The sequence below is a fragment of the Miniopterus schreibersii genome (genome assembly GCF_964146895.1).
Source record: "Miniopterus schreibersii genome assembly, chromosome: 9".
Lineage (NCBI taxonomy): Eukaryota > Metazoa > Chordata > Mammalia > Chiroptera > Miniopteridae > Miniopterus > Miniopterus schreibersii.
The window spans coordinates 49,067,543-49,093,312 of NC_138118.1; the positions used below are offsets into that span (position 1 = coordinate 49,067,543).

General features: G+C 34.0%; 1 protein-coding gene across 1 annotated transcript in view; it reads left to right on the forward strand.

The window, feature by feature from the left end:
* GNAI1 (G protein subunit alpha i1) overlaps window positions 1-25,770 on the forward strand; it is a 77,928-nt gene that overhangs the window by 46,394 nt on the left and 5,764 nt on the right. The window contains exons 3-8 of the mRNA XM_081146432.1: window positions 2,120-2,162; window positions 2,260-2,401; window positions 11,965-12,122; window positions 15,882-16,010; window positions 21,755-21,884; window positions 22,986-23,139. Coding sequence (XP_081002558.1) covers window positions 2,120-2,162; window positions 2,260-2,401; window positions 11,965-12,122; window positions 15,882-16,010; window positions 21,755-21,884; window positions 22,986-23,139 — 756 coding nt within the window. The remainder of the gene's footprint in view (window positions 1-2,119; window positions 2,163-2,259; window positions 2,402-11,964; window positions 12,123-15,881; window positions 16,011-21,754; window positions 21,885-22,985; window positions 23,140-25,770) is intronic.

Consider the following 25,770-nt stretch of genomic DNA (forward strand, 5'->3'; position numbering starts at 1 on the left):
AGTGGGATCTAGACTCTGCCATCATCACACATGGCTGCTGACTCAATTTACAGTACCCTAGAAACCCACAGGGCCTTTTTGAAGATATCCCTACTAGAAACTGCCTAGGTGTGCGATTTGGGTAGACCTCTTGAATTAGAGAAACGTGTGAGCCATAATGCTTACAATTGTGCTTTTTTCACAGCCAAGTACACTGTTGTTAATTAGTAAATAATGGGTTGTTTATCTTGGAATCATTTTTATTGGCAGATGCCTTGAAAGAGTCAAAGCTGTCCATAAATGAAGAATGCCCTCATTGTTTATTCAGCTCCTACTTTTCTATTTAATGTGTTGATATCGTAGGAACATTTTTTTAAAAATATCAAATCACAAGTAAAATTTAAGCAGTATTTTCCCTCCAGAATTTCAGATAGGACATTTAACTATGACCTGTTCTCAGATTCCTCTGATGATTTGGGTATGTATGTCTGTATGTAGCTGGAGGGGGGGGAAAGGGCAAAGAGAATGAAGCCCAGAAGTTCGCCATCTAATCTTATCAGTCATAAATAGCTTAAATAAATTCAGGTACATTTCTGGTTGATTGTGTGTCTAATGCAAGTTATCTGCTGAGAATTCAAATAGAAATATGTGCAAAGTGAGAGGAAACAGGGATCACATGGGGAAGGATCAGGAAAGGTTGATGGAGATAAGTGTGATGAGCCTGACAAATAATTGATAGAGGATCACCAGGGTATCAAGAGGAAGTAGAGCAAATTATATTTTGTCAAGGGAAACTGTTTGAAGAGTTGTGACGTGATCAGCAGTAGGTGTTCTTGCAAGTGTACTTTGTGTTTAGTAATGCTGGGAGCAATAAAGCACTGTAGGAATGGCTGGGAAAATGGGAATATATCCCAGATAATGAAAATCCTGCACCCTGTCTTTCAAACAGCAATAAATATGTTCATGATATGTAGCTCTGGCAAAGACAGTGGGAAGCTAACCCAGTATTTTCAACCTGTTTCATCTCATGGTGCACATAAACTAATTTCTAAAATTCTGTGGCACACCAAAAATATATTTTTTTGCCAGTCTGATCAAAAAATAGGTATAATTTTGATTCATTCACACTGGATGGCTATTGTGCTGGCTGTTGTCTTTTTTTTTGACAATTTAAGGGAAAAGAGTTCAGTGCCCTGACTAAATAGGCAGGTATTGCGTTTTAAAAATTCTTGCGGCACACACCGGTTGAAAATCACTGAGCTAAACAATAGACTTGTGATATCTTATGGTTTTGTGTGCTATACGTAAATGTTCTCAATATCTACCAATCAGGATGAGCCTGACAAATAATTGATCTAATTTATGTAAAGAGAGCAGCTCCTGTTAAGTGTGAAGGATGAGAAGGCTCTATTTTATAATGGCCATTTCATTAGTGATATTTTCATGTTAGGATGGCATACTGGTAGGACTCAAATTGTGCAGAGACCCTGCATATGTAGAGAGTGAAGGAGAGGTTTAGAATGGGTTTAAGGAACCCTTGCCACTTAGGTGACAAGCAAGATAGAAAACCAGGGGGAGACATTTCTGTCCTGCGTATACCATTGCCTCCTCATTTTGGCATTGTGTCAACTGTTTAATAATGGTGGTAGAACATATATTGCATGAAACTTGGCTGTTTTATTGTATAATATTTTAAAATTATTTTTATGTGGCTATTTGGCATCACTGCCATCTACATCATAAGAGTCAAAGTTTAATTTATGATTATTGGCCAGACAGTAAAACATCTTTTAATGGGGAGCTCAACATCTTGAATAAAACTAATTTATAGTGCTTTACATTATAGAAGGTTGAAATTTTTAATGCTTTGGAGAATGTACACAGAAAACAGTGAAAGCATGTTTTTCAGTTTTATTTGAATTTAAGTATTTACTTACTGAATTTAAGCATTATGAAGTAATAAACAGATGGGATTTATTTTTGAGAACTTGTCTTAGGTGTTTGGAAAACAACAAAGATAGTTTTGATATAAAACAATTCAACTATAAGAGACAGAAAGAGAAATAAAGTGTGTGTTCGGAGTTGGATAGGCATGATGAAGTTAGAAATCCCTTATTCTGTACTATTTTACCTTTTTCAGGTGCTGGTGAATCTGGGAAAAGTACAATTGTGAAGCAAATGAAGTAAGTAGATTTAAAACTTTAAATTTGTATTTTTGTGTTGAAATGGACCCTTCTACCAGAGGAAGTAAGTGTTTTCTTTTTCCTTCTGTCTCCTTAGAATTATCCACGAAGCTGGTTATTCGGAAGAAGAATGTAAACAGTACAAGGCAGTGGTCTACAGTAACACCATTCAGTCCATTATTGCTATCATTAGAGCCATGGGAAGGTTGAAGATAGACTTCGGTGACTCAGCTCGGGCGGTAAGTTGTGAAGTTCCTCGGAGCAGACCTGACGAGTGAAAACAGTAACGTGCATGACCACACCACAACACAAAACAGTTATCAGCTACCCCAGGACCATTTTGTAAAAGGAATTGAAGGCTGCTGAGTGAAGTTAGAAGCTTTAGAAATGAGTGAAATAAGAATATACAGTGTGTAATCTTCCCTTTATAGATAGAATATTCTTATCAGATGACATGGACCATTCACTAGCCATTGCAATATTTTCTGTATATCATGTGACACTGGGCTCCTCCCTGTCTCCGTCACAATTTTGAGTCATTACTCCTGAGTTTAGTAAGCTGCCTACGCTGGCACTCTTCAAAATTTGTTTCTATAATTTGGAATGCTGAAATGATCTAATTATTTGTATCCATGCCCAGACTAAAAAGAAATCTAATCTCATATACTGAAAACAATAAAAGGTTGCATGTCTTTGGAATCTGAAAATACTGGCTATTAGGAAACACGTATCAGAATGTAGAGGTAAGGACAAGGACCTTAGGAGACAAGCTAGTTCCTCTCCTTTATTTTATCAGTAAAGAAACTGGAACCCAGGAGATTACATTATAGAAAGATTGCCACAAATTGGTAGTAACCTAGGCACTATGCTTCTGCTTCCTTATTTGGCCCAGTAACTTATTTCGGTTTGATTGGAAGCAGCTTTGGCCTAACCCATGTGACACTTTCCTTTTCTTCTTTTCACCCATCCCCCTGTTTGCTTGCTTAGTCTGTTTATTTCAAGTTTTATTTTTTTATGTGTAGTTTTTTTCTTGACCAATATATTTTTTTAATACCTGGTATAAAACTTTACCTTCCCAGAAACCTTTAACTGAACCTTCAGCTTAATTTTGTAAGTTTTTTTGTACAAAGCAGATGTATTATTATTATTATTGCTACTACCACTTTTTTATAGTTCCTTTGTATTTTTATGTACTCAATATGTGTGTGTGCGCCACCTCCCTGCTCATACTATGAAGATTTTTTTTGTATGGAGGCCATACTTTTTCTTTTTGTCTTCTTAATGTCTGCTCGATTTTATTTTATTTATTTATTTAGTTTTTACATAGAGGTTCAATTCATGCTTAATAAGAAAAAAATGAATGACAGCAACTTTAGAAAATATACATTAGATAAATCTATAAAGTAAACCTGTGTTTTTATTTTATGTTACCATAGCTTTTCTTTATAGGTTACTGGGCCATATTAATTTTCTAAGCTTTTTCTTTTAACCAAAGATTTAAAAGCTTAGTGTAATGAATTAATATTTTCAAGTAGATTTCAAGATCATTTTTAATAATAATTCATAACATTCTTTTAAATTTTCATTTCTGAAACAAGATTTGATCATATCCAGACTTTTTTTTGCCTTATCTACTGTCCATTCAGTCTGTAACTTTTATCATTTATTCATACAGCAAATGCTTTCTGAGCTCTTAGACTTACACAGAAGGGAACCACCCTTAGATAAAAGTCAAAGAATTTATGTAAATTGTACTTTATACTAATTCAAGTTATGGTAATTTAAACCTTTTATCAAATTCACATATGTAGAATTCTGCATTCATATCTTACATGCAATTAGAAAGGTTTTGTAGCCTCTAGGAGGTAATGAAGGGTCAATGCAAGCAGTTTTTTATGAAGTCTTTTTGTTTCTTATTTTCTCAAAGAATGTTGCCATTTTCTGCTTTTTAGAAAACAACAGCAGCATATAACTTGGACTTTGTTCAGGACTGACTGGGAGTGACTGCTCTCACCACAAGCTTTACTCCTTTTAGACTGGCTATGCCATAGTAACTGTTTATCTCCAGCCTGTGCTGTTTAGGAGGGCCGTTGTTATGAACTACTTCATGCAGATGTATTCCTCCTCCCACTTTGGTTTTGATCAGTCTACTCTTGTCTTCTATTGACCTGCCTCTACATAAGCTTTCAAATATGGTGAGGCTCTTGGAATTGTGCTAAGAAATACAGAGATGAATTAAACATGGCCTGGGCATGAGGAAGAGACATTGGAGCTTGGTGATGAAACACGTGTGAGAGTTTTCTAGATGAAAAAGGGAAAAAGCATTCCACAAATAAGAAACAATATATTCAAAGGGTGAATGTGTTTCTATTTCTGAAGTATTTATCCTTGGGTTGAAGGATGACCAGATATTTAATTTTGATAGGTGCCACAGATTTGCTTTCAGAAGAAATGTAATGTGAAGAGTCTTTTCTAGAAATTGTGCATCAGTGTTTATCACAGTCTCACCGACTTAGATATTATCAACATTTTAATTTTTAATATCTCATGAGTGAAAAATATTTCTCTTTTTCATTTTTAGTTTTAATTTTCTTGATTTTTTAGTTAGGTGAGGAATCTTTTTTTTTTTTTGTATTTCTTCTATGAAATCTTAATAGTCTTGACTCAGTTCTGTTAAATTACTTGTCCTATTCATATTGTTTCTCTTTAAATATCGGGGATAATAACCCTTTTTATATTTTGCAAATATTTTTCTCAATATGTTTCTTTTACTTACCTGAGACAGTGTTATTATTCTCGTCACAGAACTATTAATTTTTTTGCAATAGATTCTGACTTCTGTGTTGTGTCTTGTTAGACTGATATTCTTCACCTTAAAAATTTTTGAAACTATAGTCTTATTTTTCTAGAATGTTTAGTTTTATTTCTTTAGATTTCTGTCTTCACCTGCCTGGAAATGTTATCTGTGCTCTTGGTAGGTCCAATCGTGGGATCTAAGTATATTTTATAATCTGATTATCTCTTGCCTTATAACCATTTCTTAAATACTCTATTTCTTAGTGACTTGAAAATGTGACCGTTAGCATTAAATTGGGTGTGTTTCTGGGCTCCATTGCTTTTTCCCATTAATATGTTTTCTTTCCCAGATCAGTCACTTACTAAATTACTTAATCTCTATAAGTTTGTTTCATCATAATAAAATGGAAATAATAATAGCATCTACCTCGGAAGATTGTCAAGAGGAATGACATAGTGAAGATCAAGTTTTTACCACATGCCTTGGTCACACTAGATGCTCAGTCAGTGTTTATTGCTGCTGTTGTGGTTATTTATAATTATTAAACCACTATTATTATTATTGTCAGAATCACATTATTTTAGTTTCAGTTGCTTCATATGTGGTACGGTAAGAGCTTGCATCCCATTGTTCTTTTACCAAAATATGAAGGTTATTCTGTATTTCTGAGCTTGAGAATCAGCTTCCCCATATCCCTTTTGAGACAAAACAAACATAAAGCCTGTTGGTACCTTGATTAGAATTACATCTTAATATGTAGGTTAATTGGGTGAGGACTGTCTAAAAAAAATTAAAATTTTAAGAGATGCTGACTTATTTGCTGTGTTTTGCTTCATATTTGGCAGTCATAGATTTGCAAAGCATATTGCACATTAGTTATTTAAAATGAGAGGAAGCAAAATTGTTTTTAAAGATGGCTTAGAGCTATCAAATTTTGTATTAGTGTCTTTAGTCTCTGGATGATAATGTATTGATAAGTTAGATTGTTGTTTCTAATAATATGAAGCTAGGGAAGCATTATCTATAGGTGTATTAGCATGTCCAAGACCCTGCATTGCTTAAAACAGTGTTGCTCAAAGTATGGTCCATGGACCAGTTTTTGTCCATAAGCACAAGATGAGAAATTAAGAGTAAGCATTTAGACAGATTTCTAGCATTGGTAGAGTAATTTATATGTTAACTCTGATAGTTTAAGAAAATGGGTTTATACTTTGTTATTTAAATTTTATTAGTTCTGAAGTAGTTTGGAAACAAAAGAAAATAAATCAAAACAGACTATCTGGTCTTCATCACAGATAGTTTGACAAGTCTTACTTGGAATAATTTAGGCTATAAGGAGCAGAAAATGTTGCCTGGGATTGACTTAAACAAGCTCCCATTTTCCCGGTGCCTCAGCTTGCTCCTGTATAGTGGCTAGTTTTCCGTTCCCTTGATTTTGTAATTTATTCCTTTAGTTACTTTATGCCTGTCTGTCAGATTTTGCAGATTGCTTTTGAGAAAGGTTGTATCAATTTACCTTCCTAGCAGCAGTTTAGGAGGAGACCTTTTCTTAGCACTCTAGCCAAAATTTAAAAGGAGTGTTACATTTAAAAAATACTGGATAATTTATTAGTAAATTTTATTTTAATTTACATTTTCAACTTTTAGTACAATTGTATAGTTTTCCATATCTTTATTGACTATATTTTTGTTTCTCTATGTTAGTGGTCTATTTAATTCCTTATTCATTTACCTGTTGGAGTTTCAGTTACCTACTTGCTTGTTTGTACGTACGTATGTATTTACCCTTTGCCCACTAATCTATATATTCTCTCCCATTTTGTTTGCCTTAAATCTATAGTGTTCATTTTAAAATCTTCCTTTATGATTTCTTCCATTTTGTTAACTTTAGAAAATCTCTCAACCAAAGATTTACCAACTATTCATGCTATTTTAAAAGTACTTTAGGGGAGTAAATTTTAACGTTGTTTCTTGTGTTTGTTCTTTAGTCCCTCTGAAACTTATTTTGTTGTATGTATGGAGTAAGGATCTATATTAATTCTTTTCTTCAGATGACTAATTACTTATTTATGTTTTTTGAACATTCATATTCTTTCCTACTAATTTGCCTTGTCAGCTTTATCATATAATAAAGTCAGATTTAGGATCGTTTTCCTGTTGATCTGCATTAATACCAAACTATTCTACACACTGCAGGCTTTTAGCATCTGATAATTTTAGCCCTCCTTCCCCAGTACTCTTTTTCAAAATGTTCCTAGTTATTTCTACTTGTTATTTTTCCAGGTGAGTGTTTGGTGTTGTATTCTGGTTTGTGTTTGAGAACTAAGATGATACAGGATTATATTGTTTTTGATTGTGAAAAATACTGATTGATGTATGTGGCAAAGTGATATTAACCTTCATTTGAAATACAATATTTGCCTCCAGCACAGTATTTTTCTATTTCCTCCAATTCATGTATCGAATAGCACATTTCTGTATGTGTTTTAACAACAGGTTCTAGTGTTCATATAAAGAACACTTCAGAATTTCTTATGTTATTAACTTGAAATAAAAACATTTATAAGATTCATTAATATATGCATAAAAGCTGTATTTGAGTAACACATTTGTTGTAATCTCCCTTCCTGACATAATGAAGCTCATGCACACTGCAGTTTAGTTAGAATTTTTGCTATCTGAAATTTAGTTAAAATTAATTTTCATTATTTTAGTTTTAGGCTTTTCACCCCTTTTAAGCAGTGCTGTAGGAAAAAAGATAAATGACTTCCTATTTCCTTGCCTCAGTTATTTTTACTTTGATTACATTTGAGTTTTTAGAGAAAAATGTTTTACATTTATGTATTTCTTATTCAAAGCAATTCTTTAATGTGTGGGATTGCCACCATGAAATGATGACTCCACTAAAGTTCTCAAGATTTCCTTAAGAGTACACTAACTTTGATGAAAGCAGTGTAGCTGTCTTCACATTGTAGGAGTTATTATATGCTATAGAATTGTGGTAGGTTAAATATATAAGTAGTTTTCATATATGCTGTGCAGATTTGTTGGCAAAGTTATTAATGAAATGATTGAGCTCAACCATTAAAACAAAAGATTTCCGTACATATATCAGTCATGACATCAATATATTATCCTTGTGACCAAAAATTCAGGGGTGCCACTATTTTTAAGACTCTTACTATAGTTTTTAGTTTGTGTTCTAGAAGTGCTTTCTTGCGTTTTCTATTTAAACTCTAATCTCATTCATAAATCTGTCTGCTATGTCACAGTAAAGAATCATTTAGCCTGTGCTTAAAAATTGCAATCTCTCACTTCCCTCCTTTGCTTTGGATAGCTTTGATTGTTAAAAAGTTCTTCTTATGGAATTGAAATCTGATGTCTTTTGCCCTAAGAATTCTCCTTTTTCTGCTCTGTTTCTAAACATAAAATTGGCTCTTTCTTACCTTTAATGATCCTTACTTAACATGTCAGAGGACAGCCATCATGATCCCTCAAAGTCTCTTTTCCCCATTCCAGGCAGACTTTTCTGAATTCTCATAAAGTAGGTGACAGCTTCAAATGAAATGTGCTGTCAGTAAGTAAATACAGTATGTCAAGTGTTCCCTGACTCTCAGTGGGAAAAGAGGCCATATTATGTCTCTGGACATGCTAGCATCTTAGATCTCTTCCCTGGGTTATCACAGCATGCCTTTATATGAACTGGAATGTACAGCTTCTAAACCATCTTATTTTCACTTAGGTCTTAGTAATTTTGAAAACAGTAACGTGGCTACATCCAAGGATTTTCCTTGCTACTCACAGTTGCCTGGCAAATAACATTTCTTTTTAACATCACAAATGAGTTCCTTTAAACAGCTTTCCTAACCTCTAGCCCTCCTGATTAAGTCCTAGCCTTTACTTCAATAATCCCAATATTTACTTCAGTAATCCCTATGTCACACTGTTTTGGTACATGCCACTCTTATTTATCTTTATAAATACTTCTAAGTAACATTGTTTTACATGAATCTTGAAAAGACCTCATTCCATGGCAAGATAGGATCATTGTTATTATTCTGCAGTTTTGAAATTTATCCTGTCTTAGTTCATGGCTAGTTACTAATTCTTGACTAATATGTGTGATCGGGTGACTAATTAGATGTGGAACTTTAAATAAGTTGCTTAACCTCTCTGTGTCTTGAGTTCTTTTTATACAAAATCAAAAATTATGTAGAATAATTTCTAAAGTACCTTCCTGCTTAAATTTATTACCTTAATGCTCATCTCCAAATATATGAATGTCCTGCTAATGACATGGAAATGAATATTCCAATTAGTTTTTCATGGGAGAGACTACTTACATTTTATGAAGAAGAGACATTTTTTGAGTGTTACAGAGAATATATTTCATAAATATAGCTTCCAAAGTTTCTCCTGTCTTCAGGCTTCTCCCTAGAAAGAGTGAAGAGAATGTGAGTTTATAACCCATATCAGAGGGTATTAGTCTTTTCTATCAAGAAAATGTATTGCAATTGAATAAACATGTCATAATGAAAGCTCATTTAAAACTTAAGTGAAAAGTACTTCTCTAAAATGGAGAAAATTATGTTTGCGTATTAATAAAAATGACCAGATTTAGAAATTTCTCATGTATAGGTAATTATTAGGAAAAGCGAATAGTTGTTTACTGGAATTAGTAAATAGTGCTAAGAATGACTTGAAACCATGTGATGTTGGGGTTTATTAGGGATATTGTACATGTGTTACTTGCTTGAATGCATTTCTCTTGTGATTTACTAAAAAGGGAGACATATGCTTGACTAATAATTCCATGCTGAGAGACTTAATTATTTTTCATGATGGTTCCATCTGAAATTGTTTCACAAATTGGCAGCAGAATGAATTTATATTGTTAGCTGTACCCTCTGCTAGCCCATGTTATCAAATGCTTCTCCTCTGTACACCTTTTCATGATGTGTGCCATTACTTTATAAACATCTACGACAGTGCTTTGAAAAAATGCCCCTTGAGAAAAATTAGGGATTATCCACCCAGTTAACATAAAGCTACAAGTCTTAGGCTAAAGAGCATCTCTGTGAAGATCTCCCCTATTTTTAGATTAACTCTTAAAGCCTAAAGACTATAGTTGTCACCCAGCACTTATCTGAAAAGTGTCTAGTTTGAATTGAGATTTGCTGTCTGTATAAAATAAACACCAGGTTTTGAAGACTAGATATGTATAAAAAAGAGTATGAAATGTCTCATTAATAATTTTATATAGATAACATGTTGAAGTGATATTTTATATATTGGTTAAAAAACCATTGTCAAATTAATTTCACCTTTTATCACATTTTGAAATGTGACTGTTAGAAAACTTAGAATTTTATCAGCAGCTCACATTATATTTCTTTTGGACAGCACTGGCCTAGCATGGTTGATTACCTGTGAATGAAGAATAACTGTACATATTTGTAATCTCAAAACTTAAGAAAATTTAATTAACTTTATATATAATATTCCTTTATTTAAATTTTTTTGCATGTTGTCTTCTCTATACATCATGATTATTTCTATTCCAAAGCTGTGCTTATTTTGTTTCCTATACCTGCATTAGCAAACATCTGCTCCTACCTCCTGGCCCATTTATTTAATTGTACAGTATTTGCGGGGTATGTTCCAAGACCCCCAGTGGATACTTGAAATCACGAATAGCATCAAACCCTATATATATATATATATATATATATATATATATATATATATATATATATATATACTATATTTTTTCTATACATACATATGTGACATAAAGTTTATAAATTTATAAATTAGGCACAGGAAGAGATTGACAACAATAATAACAAAATAGAATAATTATAACAATATACTGTAATTAAAGTTATGTGAATGTGGCCTGTCTCTCCTACCTCTCAAAATCTTACTGTACTGTACTCACCTTTCTTGTGATGATGTGAGATGATAAAATGCCTGTGTGCTGAGATGAAGTGAGATGAATCACGTAGGCACAGTGATGTAGCGTTAGGCTACTACTGACCTTCTGATGATATTTCAGAAGGAGGATCATCTACTTCAGGTGATCCTGGATTGTGGAGCCATGATGTCAATGGATGGAGAAATTTAATATTTTCGGGCCTTAGTTGACCATGGGTAACTGAAACTGCAGAGGTAAAACTAGATAAGAAAGAGTACTATACACACCTTTTTTTTTATTCAAAATATTACAGATATCCCCTTTTCTCCCCATTGACCCCTTTATTTCCTACCCACCCTCCTCCCTAGTCCCTCACCACACAATTGTCTTTGTCCATGGGTTATGTATATATACATATAAATTTTTTGGTTAATCTCTCCCCAGCCACCCACCCCCACCTTCCCTCTGAGATATGTCAGTTTGATTCATGCTTCGATGTCACTGAATCTATTCTGTTCATCAGCTTATTAAGATCTTTAGATTCCGCATATAAGTGGCATCATGTGATGTAAAGTCTTCTGAAAATCTCAGATCTTTCTGTGGAATTATTCTTGCTTATTCCACATTGATGTCTCTCTTCTCTGAACGTATTTTGCTTCTTTAAAGAATATCAGAAAGATAACATTTAATTAGAGCCTATCTTAAAATAATCTCTAAGAAATAATGTTCATGTATTTCTTAGACACATTTTTGGGAGGGAGTGGCAAGACATACATTCTTCTTCTAGTAAATTTCTTCCATCTGTAGATAGTTGGTTAATGTCCCCGCATAAGCTATAAGTGTAGCCATTCTTCCAGCTCCCTGGTGCTTTGATAGTATCACAAAAACCACAAGACATAGACTCATGAGTCAAGACTATGCTCTTTTGTGTGAGCCAACTTTTTAAAGTGATGCTTTAGAGAAATAAAAGTTGTGATACCAATAAAAACAGAAAGGAAATTCGCCGTTGCACTTTTGTCATCTATAATGCCCCCTTTGTACTTTTTATCTGTAAAATGTCCATTTTACTTTTTTTTTTGAATGTTCAGGATGATGCCCGTCAACTCTTTGTGCTTGCTGGAGCTGCTGAAGAAGGTTTCATGACTGCAGAACTTGCTGGCGTTATAAAGAGATTGTGGAAAGATAGTGGTGTACAAGCCTGTTTCAACAGATCCCGAGAGTACCAGCTTAATGATTCTGCAGCATAGTAAGTAGCTTAACTTCAGAACTAAACTACCATGAATAATTGCTTGCAAATCAAATACACCTCCAAGTCAGTTTTATTGCAGAATTGGCTGACACATTCTTGTACAACTCTGAATATTCAGAATGACAATGTTTAAAAACTTCCTGTCCTTTTTGTGTGTTTGTAGATAGCAGTGTTGTCAGTTCTTTTGTGTTCAAAGGGTCTCAGGAGACTCATGCTTATGTAACTCTAATTGAAACATGTAGAATGGGACTGTTTCCAGTATTATTTCCAAGAAAGTAATTGGAACTTCCCGAAGTACATTCTGAATATGGGTGTATCTCTACTTTGCCTGGGACTAGCCAAAGGGGAAGGTAATTGATTTGGGTTCTTTTCATTATACTAATGGTGCCCAAGAAGAGTTACTTGCCCAGTGACAGGCACCTGAATGACATGCATCCTTTTCAAGGTGATTCCAAGATATTTTCTCACTGAGTAAAATAACTCTACACTTGAAGATTGTCAATTGTACGTTGTGCCCTGTTGCATTAGACATTGCTTACAGATACTGAAGTAGGTTTTTGGAAGAAAAGTCTGCCCTGGTTTTCCAGATGGTGGCCCAGAAAGTTTGTAAAGCAAGTTGTGATAAAGCCTAAGCGGGGAGCATTCTGCTTGGTGATCTACATAGAATAAAAAATCAAGTATTTATTTACATAATTGGCATACATACTCAAAAATGCCAGATATGATATGAGTAGTATTAGTTGGTCTTAAAATGTGCCGTGCACTGACTTTCCAAGTTGGTTCCATTTTCTTGACAGCTACAGGCTCTTAGGGACACAAGTGAGGTTAGATTGAAAATGACTGGTATTAGAAGATCTGGATAAATGCACACACTTTGCCACAATGAAAAACATGGCTTTGCTTATTGTATAGCATGTCATTTATTGCACATCAGAGTACTCAGTTGTGTGTTACATGAATTATTTAGTGTGAATGAATAAATAACACATGCTACTTACTGTATAACCCTTAGCATTTTTATAACACTGTATTTCTTAATCTGTATTTTTAATATTTTATAAGTATATAAACCACATATATTATTACATATGCAGTTTATATTTGCATATGTAACATATCTTATGGAATATGTAGCCCATCTCTCAAACTGGTGTCACTTCTACTAGGAAATAAATATTCTTTAACTCACTGAGTAGGTCCTTGCCTCCCTGTTTAATGTACTCATGATACGATATATTTTCTTTTTTTGCACTCACAGATTCACATTTATTTTGAATTCATTTGATTTATACTTGTATGAAGACTATTTGGTTATTTTCTATCTCTGCCACTACACTGTCAATTCAATGAAGTCTGTTTTTGCCCAACATTCTATCTCCATAGCCTGATACAGTCACCACTCAATATGCCTTTGTTTCGTAATGAATGAATGAATAAACCTAACTTACAGAGGATAGCAGAGAAATAAAAAGAAAATTACTTAGAGCAAGAACACAACTCTTAGGCCATAATAATTTGCTTTAGCACCACCAGTACTTTCAGAAAAATCTAACTGGGAATCACACTGTTAAGGTGAAAAGACTGCTCGAGCTGAGCCCAGCAGGAGGAGCTATTTCAGTAATTAAGGGGGACAATAGATTGAAATATGTTTACCCATGTGGGGGGGACTTCTTGGACCTTTCAGTCTTTTCACCAGGACACACTCTTGTGTACAGTGCTTAGACATGCATGGAGAAAAATACATTGCTTTGGCTCCCATTATTTCATTACTGGTAGTTCTGACCCTGAAATGGCAATAATGAAGCCATTTTTCAAAAACGAAGGAGGTCATAGAAATCATTTTCTTCATAGTGATTACAGGGCATTTTTCTGAGTTCTTGACTGGAGATGGGGGGGATGCTGCCAAGTTGCCCATTAAGACTAACCGCCAATTTATACTTTAAATTTCTGAGTGTTTAAAACAATTGGAATTTTTCACAATGCCTATATTTTTTGTCCTATTGAAATATAAATGTGCAGTATTTTTAGAGTATTAGAATTCTAGCAGCTTTAAGCAAATAAATGTATTTGAGTAATCAGAGCACATTTTAAATAAGAATAGCTCCGTATTTTATAGGGACAGTTAATAAAATCTTGCCATGTCCTGTTTAGTTTATTAAAACATATTTTTTTACAAGAAGGTATAACATTTGTATGTATAATATTGTGTATAACATGTAGTACAGATAAAGTACTGGGGGATTATCATTAATGCCATAAAAGATAAGATCTTTTAAATTAAGTACAATACAGATAACTTAAGCTGTTATATCTCTGTGTATATCAACATCAGATACAAGTACCTAACTGTCTAAAACACTTTTTGGTCACTAATTCAGTGTTTGGATGGTTTTCCAGCTCCATCCCCAATGAATCAAATATTTATTGAGCTCTTTTGTTTGCAAGACCCCATTCTAAATGACTAAGGAAGCGTTTTAGAGGAAAACATCAATTAAAGTTGCAAAAGTCGGTGCCTCTCTACCTAAATTTATCTTCTAAATTGTCTTTCACATTCTGCCCTTGTAATTGCAGAGCACTACAGGGATACTCTCCACATTCAGCTGAAGACTAATTCCAGATTCTCATTTTACGTTGTGCGTAGCCTATTAGTGACCTTGCTGTCTAGGAAACAAGATGTGACTATTCCTGCCTCCATACTGTTTTACTGCTTGTCCTGATGTGAATGTCATTCCTTGTTTCTGTCCCATCCTTCAGGTTTCTAGTCATACCCCTCACTATCCTTCTTTACTCGGGTTCACATTGATCTCTGCTTACATGGACTTGCAATAATAATATGGACTATATAATTCAACACAAATTACACAAAGTAATTGCATTGTATGACACAAACACGTTTTGATATCGCAACAGATTTGTCATTATTGACAGAGTGTTGAATGAGTGATTAAAATTAGTAAGAAGTGAAATTAGAATATTGATTTAGCCCGGCCGGGTGTGGCTCAGCGGTTGAGCGTCGACCTGGGATCCAGGCGATCAGGGTTCGATTCCCTGTCAGGGCACATGCCCAGGTTGCCGGCTTGATCAATGACTCTCTCATCATTGATGTTTCTATCTCTTTCTCTCCCTCTTCTTTCCTCTCTCTGAAATCAATAAAGATATATTTTAAAATATATATATATATTGATTTAGAAGGCCAGTAAAATTCAGAGTAAAGCGTCATGTGTAGTGTTTTCCTATGTGTAACTAAAGGCAGGTTGAAAAGAAACAACATCAAATTCAGTCTTTGGCTGGAGGTATTCCTCACTGTCTTCTCAAAAAGTAACTTTCTAAATCCTCAACAAAAGAATAATACCTGGAACATAAACACTAGTGCTGCATCAAAAAAAGTGAAATAAAAAATTTTAAGAAACAAACATATGGTGCACAGTTATTTTGGGTGTTTTTAAAAAGTAATTATTAGTCTCTTTTTCTTTCCGAGCAAGGAGAATTACTAATTACTGTCCTTCAGAAATTAAGTACATAACATTTAAAAAATGTTAGAAGAGTTTTCTGGCTAGAGAAGTATAAAGACTGATTTCAGTGGAAGTTGTGTAAGATATAAACTTAAATTGGTTGTATTACATCATTACACAGAAATGTAAAAACTCCCAGTAATTTGGAATATTGCATGTATCAAAATTTCTTGCTCTTTGATTTAGATGATCTTTATTGGCTATATTAACTATTAGCATGTTGTTTTCTTGTTTATGTTTTCAGCTATTTGAATGACTTGGACAGAATAGCACAGCCAAATTACATCCCAACTCAACAAGATGTTCTCAGAACACGAGTGAAAACCACAGGAATTGTTGAAACCCACTTTACTTTTAAAGATCTTCACTTTAAGTGAGTAGCTTCAAAGCGTATGGTTTATAAATTAGTATATTAAAGCACATTGTTTAGGAAAAAAGGTATAATTATAAGAGTTTAAAAAAATTCATTCAGAAATTATTTTTAAAATTTCTCAGATGATTGGACGAAAGATATTTTGGATGAAAGAGGGCAAGAAACATTCTTAGGACTATTTATATGTTTAGTTGAGAACAAATAGCTATGCAAATTCCTCTTGCCTCTATTTTTCACAGTGATTTAAATAAAAATGGTTTTTGGCTTTTATTTCTAAATAGGAAATACTGCTCTAATACTGTGTATTTTGAGGAAGTTCTGTCATCCATTTTTAGGAAGAAAGAGTTTTGTTGGTAGGATGTATGTTTATGGAAATATTACAAAAGAAGAGTACCTTTTAAAATTTTTTCATGAAAATTTTTATTCATGCAAACTGATGTGATGAAAATTTTTATTTAATTTAGAGTGTACTGATTATTAACATACTGAGGTCTGAGCAGGGAAGCACTGAATTGTAGTGGCCTTTAGAAATGGAGGTATCTTGGAATTCCTTTTTTCTAGTTTGCTCATTATATAATGAACCAGGCTCAGGGAAGTTCAGGTAAACATTGCATTCAAATTTACAGAACTATGTTTTTCTTTTACCAATAATGATTTTCAAAATATGTCAAAAACTGCTGGACTTAGCCTCAGTTGACTCTACTGATCTGAAACAGTAATGATGATAAAGCAGAATTTTTGAAAGCATCTTATAAAGAGGTTCCAAGTCAAGATAAACAAAACAAATAATCATCAGCTCGCCTCCTAAAGAAGCTGACAGCAGTTGTGGGAAAGCACAGTTAAATATATGCAACTATACCTTTGATTCCCTCCTTCAGTATTTTAAATACATTTGTTATCATTTGTCACTAATTTATCCCACATTCAGTGGTTCATATAATTGAGTTTTCTAGAAAACAAAAATTTAATTTCAACTTTCCATAGTAGCTTCCCTCCAAAAAAACAAACATTGCCCTGCTTCTTAGAGATACAGATCATGATTAGTTTGTCTGACCTTGTAACTGTGCTTTAACACATCATACGGTTTTGCATCTGCTTTAATTTTTTTTTTCTGTTCTCCTATTTTTAAGCTGTCAGGGGACATTTTTTGTTGTCATTATCTTTTATTAAAACCGTTTACCTTCTTTTGGTCTGCTTACTACTTCTAGAACATTAAATTACCAAACTCAGGAATTTTAAAATGTTATTTTAAATAATTTGATAGGTCTTATCTGAGAACTGTTGTCATATTTATCTTAATATTATGAAATAATTTAAATTATAAGGAAGCTCACTGTTAGAATGAGGCTTTAAAGTTTGTTTTTAAAACCTAGTACACTTTAGGTTTTTATTCTTTTGCTTTTTATCTCAATTTAAAGACCATATTCTGTAGCAAACTTAAATTATGTTCAGGTAGTGGTTTTATTCGAACCATGTAGCTCAAGGAGAAAATGAGTGGGTTTTGTGTTAGCAAATAAGGATTCTAGACGTAGGCCTCCATTAGGGAAATGGGCAAACTTGGTTAAGATTCTCACAGAGAGTGCGACCGTCTTGCCTGTTGTCAGAGGCTTGAAAACGAAACAAGGAGATGTAGAGTGAGAGCCCTATAAATAGTGGGAAATGGCAGTGGTACTTGAGGCAGTCTAACTCTAGAATTCACTTCCAGTCCAGTTAGAGTCACCTGAAACACTCACTTCCAGACCACACTTTCCTCTGCCTGCCTGAGTTTCGCACTTGTCATTTCTGTGTCAGGCAAGTCCTGGGATTCATTTGTTTCTTATCATGATCCTCCCTGGAAGTCCATGTATGTTGCTCTATTTAGTCTCCTCAGGTGAGGCAGAATGTCACAGGGTGTATTTAGTTACTGTTTTCACTTGCTGACTTAAACATAGGGTTGTCAAGAATTTCAGATAAACTTTGTCTTACTTTGGATCTTAAAATTCTTTTAAATAGCTATCATTGCTAACATATGGTTCCAGATTTGCTTCCCATATGTTAAATGAGCCTCGGAAGAATGAGGGCTGAACTGTACTTACAATAATTCTACTGGGAACTCTTGAGTGTGCTTATCATTTTCTGTGTTTTGTGTTGTAATTCATTGTCTGATTTTAACAGGTGTAAAATTTAAATTTCACTTATTTTGTGGTATGATTGGAATTAAATTCAAAATGAAGCACTAAGACATTATTCTTTAAGAATTCATCTTATCACCTCTGTGACTAGGCATACATGGATTATTTTGCTTTAAAGAGTCAACGGGTTTATGTTAGTATGATATTTTTGTCAAATACAGAATTAAAGCATCCCTTCTATTATAAAATGACCATTGTAAGACAGATTTCTATTTATTTTTTATAGTAATATGAATGTGTAATAGTTTTTGGAATGCAATGACATATTTAGAGGGTTGATATCCATATATGGTCCACTAGCTCTGCACCAGTCAGTCTTGGTCACGTTCTGAGAAGTCGGCAAGCACATCTCAGGATCTCCAGGATCCCCTTCACTTCCCCACACCTAAAAAAACCCTCAGATTCAGTCCCTATTCAACACTAGTCAGAAGTCTCATCTTTTCATATGAAGAACATACTATAACTTTGTTCTGTTTTTGATTATTTTTTTTAAATAGCAGTTTAGAATTTGAAGGTAATTCTAATGTATGTATGAAACAATGTCTAATGCTCTATGCGCAATCCTATCATTTGTAGTATCAGTTCTTAGTCATTTTCTCCTTGGCTTAAGAATTAGACCAGTGACTTTGAAAGCATGATCCTTGGATCAGCAGCATTGATTTCATCCACCTGGTGATTCTTCTGTGCACTAAAGTTTGAGAGGCACTGGCTTAGATTAAAGGATCTTTGTTTGTGACCAGTACATGAGTGACCCTCATTCATTTCTCATTTAAATAAATTTAAGAGATTTCTTCTGTTATAAGATTGCCTTCTTATCAAGTTATAGCTCTTTTATATTTAACATTCCTACAGTATAACTGGAAGATCTGGATCTTTAACATGGTAAAGCTAGTCTATTATTATTTGAAACTGTTTTAAAATAGTCTATAGACACAGTTCACTTATTTATTCAACAAATAATTTGTGAAGTACTTGTCTGTGTCCAGTGTAGGAGATACAAAGTTACCAAAACAAACAAAATTACATTGTTAGGGAGTGATATAAATATTTAATAGTCAGGGAATCATAATTGCCATAGTGAAAAATAAAGCAGGTTATTAGTGTATTAGTTTCCCAGGGCTGCTGTAACAAATTACCACAAACTAGGTGGCCTAAACACCAGAAATTTATTCTTTCAGAGTTCTGGAGGGCTAGACCTTTGAAAGCATACCAGCAGGGCTTTTCTCCTTCTGGAGACTCTAGGAAAGAAACCTCTCTTGCCTCTTTCTAGCTTCTGGTTATTGGTGGTAATTCTTGGTATTCTTTGGCTTGTAGCCACATCATTCCAATTTTTGGCCTTTGTCACATGGCCTTCTTCCCTGTGTGTGTCTGGTTCCTCTTTGCTTAACCATTCATTTTTCAGTTTATCTCTTTCCTCTTGCAAGTTACTATAGCAGCAAGGAGAAACAAGGCCATACCTTGCACATTTTGCTTGGAAATTGCCTCAGTTAAATGTCTAGTTCATCTCTTACAAGTTCTACCTTACACCCAGCACTAGAACACAGTTAAGCAAAATTTTTGCTACTTAAAAAAAATAATTGCCTTTTCTACATTGTCCAATAGCATGTTTCTCATTTCCTTCTGAGACTCATCAAAAGTATATTTAACATTTATATAGCTCTCAACCTTGTGTTCATGATGATATATAAATTCTCTAAGATAGAAGTTTTTCTACCATCCTCTTCACTTCCATCTGTCTTACTAAAAAATCACCTTTAATGTCCATGTTTCCAGCCAGCCATCTTTTCAAGGCAATCAGGATTTGCTTTGTCAAGTAACTCAGGATCCTTCCAGCCTCTACCTATATTACCAAGTTCCAAAGCCACTTTCACATTTTTAGGTTGGATATAACAGCACCCCACTCTGGGCACTAAAATTTGTATCAGTCAGGGTTCTTCAGAGAAACAGAACCAGTAGATTCTGTTTATTTCAAGGAATTGGTTTGCATGACTGTGGGGCTGACAAGTCCAACATTTGTAGGCTATGAATACATCAGGCTCTGACAGAAACTGATGTTGCAGCCTTGAGGCAGAATTTCTTTTCCCTCTGGGAAAACTCGGTTTTTGCTCTTAAGGTCTTTCAACTGATTGGATGAAGTCTGCCCACATTATCAAGGATAATCTTCTTTTCTACAAGTCAACTGATTACAGATATTAACACAACTATCAAATACCTACACAGCAGCACCTAGATTCATGTTTGATTAAATAACTACTATGATAGTCTAGCCAAATTGACACAAAATCAACCATCACAGAGGGAAAATGTGGGATGGTTGTTATTATATATTGAGTGGTCAGGAAATGTGTGACATTTGATCAAAGAAGTTATCTAAAATATATTATCTTTTTGGTAAAGTTATTTTCAGATTGTGTTCCTTGGAAATTTAACAAATGTATGACCATTTTAATATTTTATTTTGTTCTCATTTGAGTTTTATTACCAGCTGTCCTTTCTGTGTCTTACCTATTTTCATTTATCATAGAGTCATTTTTATATAGCATTCTTAAACTTAACGATTTACTAGCTAAACCAATAGAATGAAGGCCATTTAAATGATGATAAAAGTAACAATACTAGTTGATGTACTCAGATTTGGTTTATAGGCCAATACTGCTCTGCAGGGAAAATTCTTTTTGCTGCCTGAGAATTTAAATAGGGACTCTTTTAATTAGTTCACCATCTAGATAAATGGAACCTTTAAAAATGTACCATTTTGCATAGTGTTTCCATTATATAAGCGGTTATTGCTAGGTTGCATAACATATCCTATGTGCATTCCAGCTTTTGCTTAATAAATTCTTACAAGAAAAAGAGGAAAGAATCATTGTCTTTATACTGCTTAATTGTATTGCTACCCTGAACACTTACCTACAGTGGTCTATTGTTGTGTAAAATTTGTTTTTTTCACTCTAAATTTTAAGACTATTCGTTAGGGCTACCCATTTATCTCATAGTGTATCTCACATTTTCTTTTATACCCTGGTTTTTCTTTATTAAGGCAACCTGTTGACCCCACTCTAAATATGCCTTGCTTTCTCAGCTTTTTCTGACCAGGAATGGTTTCTCCTTCACGTCAAAGTCCTGCTTATTGCCTCTGAGAGAAAACATTTTGTAGTGGGAATAGAGGACCATGTCCTTTGGTCTAGTGTTTCGTGACATTGGCATATTGAATTTACTCTGTTCTCTCTGCATTTCCTAGTGACTTCATGTAAATGTTTAGTATCTTCGTATGTGCAGTCCATTCATATGTATTTGTTTTAATGTTCTGTTCTAAGTGTTCTTATATGTTAATATGTTATTTTTGAAGGTATTTTGGGGTTTTTTGGTTTTGTTTCAAGATACCCTCTCTTTCAAAAATTTTTAAAAATCATACTTTTTTCCACTTGTGAAAAACAATTTCTAACATTATTTTCATCCCATAAAGTCTTTTTCCTTTCTTCCCATCCCACATTATCTCTGCAATTTTTGTTGATATTGTAGAACTCGGAGCTGTTAGACATTTATGTGATACTCATTATTTTTCTCTCTCAGGATGTTTGATGTGGGAGGACAGAGGTCTGAGCGGAAGAAATGGATCCATTGCTTTGAAGGAGTCACTGCCATCATTTTCTGTGTGGCACTGAGTGACTATGACCTGGTTCTAGCTGAAGATGAAGAAATGGCAAGTACAACCACTTTTAAAGATTGAGCATGAAGTATGAAAAGCTGAAGATGTTGCCAGGAATTTTTCTAAGAAAATTTTTTGAGGAAGTCTTGCTAATGTCTAAATTATTTGAAAGTTTGGGCTCTTTTCTCTAACTTTTCTGTGTCCATACTAAATGGGAACTATATTAAAGAGGCACAGATGGATCCTGAAAAAAGAAAAAGACAGAGTTAATCTCACCTCAGTCCTGTGTGCTGAACTATGCATTTTCCTATATCTGATAGTGTCTACATAGTGAATGAAAATAAAGTTCATTTCATAATAGTCCAAGTTTTGTTTTTCTTAGCTTATTACTTCTGCCAGCTCCAGCTCAGTAATCTTTGTTTCATGTTATACTTTGCACTGCTGTGTAATTTTCAGATGTATTTCAATATACCATTAATCTGGGGGAAATGTTTTTAAGTAGAAATTTAAAACTCTTTCATTTAAAATTAAGTTAGTACAAACTGGAAAAAAAGATAGAAATGTCACTTTTCTGTTTTTTAAGTCAGGTGTTCGCAGTTACAGTGCAGTGGGTGCATCGCACCTCATTACTCGTTTCCCTTATTTCAGCGCAGTAAAGTACATCAATGCCCTTTTTGAGACCACAGGTACTGGGAGGCAGCAAACAGGAATAGAGGTTCCCTTCACAAGCATACCTTTACATTTAGGGTGTTGGGCTAGTTGTGTTTCAGCTATTCAGTTTAATTTACTAATCTTTAAAAAGCTCTGCTTATCTCTTAATGGAAACTTCATTTACTTCTGTGATAATGAGATCTTTTCAAATGTTTACATTTGGCATCCCTAGATTGCAAGGTCCTGTGGCGGGACGCTCCCAGGCACAGTGACACATAGTGGGTACTCAGTACTGGGTGAATGCCAAAAGCAGTGAGTGACACAGACACTCATCTCGCCAGAAATCAAAGGGTGCTTGTTCTTAAATGCCAGAAATGTATTTTTGTAGTATGTTGTCTGCTTTTCAGCTAAGCTCTATTTTGTTATAATTTGTTATTTTTTAAAAGTAATATGTCTCAAAATCCATGCCATTAGAGCAAACTGATTGTATCTTTTCTACCATAGAATCGAATGCATGAAAGCATGAAGTTATTCGACAGCATATGTAACAACAAATGGTTTACAGAAACATCTATTATACTTTTTCTAAACAAGAAGGATCTCTTCGAAGAAAAAATCAAAAAGAGCCCTCTCACTATATGCTATCCAGAATATGCAGGTATTTTACTTTCTATCAATAACTTGTCAGGTCATATATTTCCAACTGAAAGTTTCCCTAAGGCGAGATTTCAGTTGATTTGAATCCCTCTGCGTAGTAATTTTTACCTTTAAGAGAAATTATTTATTGAGCTACATTCAAGCACAAGTAATTACTTGAGGTGTCGATTAGATTATTGGAAATAACATTCATTTTGTAGAAAAGGTGTTAAATAATTTTCTGTGATGACTTCACATCTTCATACATTTTCTGTATTTATTTCTTCATCTAGTTAACAGATCTTGTGTCAGGTATTGCATGATGCTCAATAAATAAGATATATCTTGCTCCTTTTTTAATTTCAAAGACACATGTACTCTGACAAACAGTAGTGCAGCATGCTACTATGAAGTAACATGAACAATAAATGTAAGGGGAAAAGTGAAGAAGGAATTTGTAAGTTAGTTAACAACTCAGGAGTCAGGGGATGTTTTACAGGAAATCCACACTTTGGTAATGAGACTATTAATGGTACTTTTTTTACTACTATGGAAAATGGTCTGCAGTGAGAAAAGGAGACCTGAAGTATAGCCCTAGCTTTTCTATAATTAGCTCTTTGATCTTGAACCAAGCAGTTCATTTACCTGGGTCTCAGTATCCCTTCTTTAAAATCAGAAGTGGGCTGAAACATTGGTTATGATTTCATTTTAATTTTTATAACACCTCCTGGACTGCTGCTGTTGAAAGTGGATGCAAGAAGGGAAATATAGATCCCCCACCCCCAAACAAGTTCTTGCTCATTAAAGCAGAGTGACTTAGCTTTCATCTGAATAAGATTTTATTTTAATAAGGAGAACTCTGTGTCTTAAAAACAGTTTGGCTACCACTGGTTTATGGGATCTCTGAATTGAAATTTTCTGAAGTTTGGTTAATTTAGCTAATTTATACAAATTACCCTCACTCTCTTCTTCCTGTTTTAAAATAATTCTCAAGAAGTTACTTGGTTATAAACAAAAATTTAGTCAGTCTTGTATTGAGTAAATTGTACGGTAAGCGTTTACTGCCTTTTTACAGGTAATGTTAAAACAACCCTGTGGTATCAGTACTCTTACTTCCCAGGGCTTAATGAAGTAACAGAGTCCAAATCCAGACCTAAGTCTATCGCATCATTAACCACCAGAGTAACTTTAATTAAATCCTCATTGGAATCAGAGGTTGGAGGAGTCTTCAATAAATATAAGCACACTAATCATTACAGCCCTTTTTTGTATACTGCAAAGTTGTATTTCAATTCAAAGTAATTTCACAGTTGCTTAAAACTTTTGTTTTCGTTTTGAAAGTCATAGTACCCTAAGTTACCTTATTCAAAAACACTTAGTGCTTATTAGGAATAACATTATTTGTAGTACTAATTCCAGGATGGAAGCTATCCAGAATCAACGTGGCTTACTTTTGCCCTTACTTTCATCTGTCTGTCTTTCTTTTTTTTTTGGTCATTTTCTATTATGAAGTAGCCATTTTGTATTGTTATTACTACAGTACCCAAATGAATCCATAGATATCACATACTTGCAGGGATTTCAGAGCAGCAAGGAAGATACTTGTTAGCTCTTTCTTTGCCAAGTATACAGTGTGTACAAGAATTTCCCTTATGTTGTCAAGTTAATAAGAATCCCTAATCTCAGAATTTTTGAATAAAGAGAGTATCACATAATTCCTTCACATTCCTAGTGTTAATAGAATAATTTAATCTTCACTGCATACCCTAATTATTGACTCAGTTGCCTCTGGCTTCAACCTCAACTCTTAATTCCTATGACTATTGCTTTTTAAAGAAGAACCCTATGTAGCTTTTAGACTCTCAGTTTATTTCCTACCTCTATCTGTGTCTATCTTACCCTCTTCTTTTTATCTGTATGTTGGCAGTTCACCACATTCCAGCTGCAGTCCTATAATCTTGTAGCACTCTATCCTTTCATAGTCATATTTATTCTCATCATGTTAAATTCTGTTGTTAACTGTAATTTCTCTCTGGAGCCTCAGGCTTGCATTTCCAACTACTTGTTGAACATGTACTTGTTTTTTAGCACCTGAAACTCAAACTAAACTCAGTGTATTTTGTTTTTCTCAGATCTCTATCTCCCTTTGAATTATATCATTGACCTCCTGATTTTTCATTCTTAAAACAGGTTATCATCTACACTTGGCTTTGTTTAGAACAGTTCTGTCACATGTTAGAAAATATCTGTTACATTCTCACTCAGACCCCCATTCTTACCATTCTTTTCATAAGACTTAAAATCAGATTGAGGAATGTCCCTACACATTCATTCATATATTATGTTGCTCTTTGGATTAGGTAGTATAACTTCCTACCTGGAATATATACAGAAAATTGAGCTAGGCACTCAGTGCAAGCTATTTTCCCAAAATATACAGGGTGTGGCAAAAGTAGGTTTACAGTTGTGAGTATGTGAAACACAGTTTATTCTTGTATTATTATTTATTAATTATTGTATTATTTTCCATATGAACAACTGTAAACCTACTTTTGTCCCACCCCGTATTTTTAATATAGTGGTTGAATTACCTTCTAGGGGAAGACACTGTTATTACTTTAGAAATTCAGAACACCAACCTTATTATAATTTA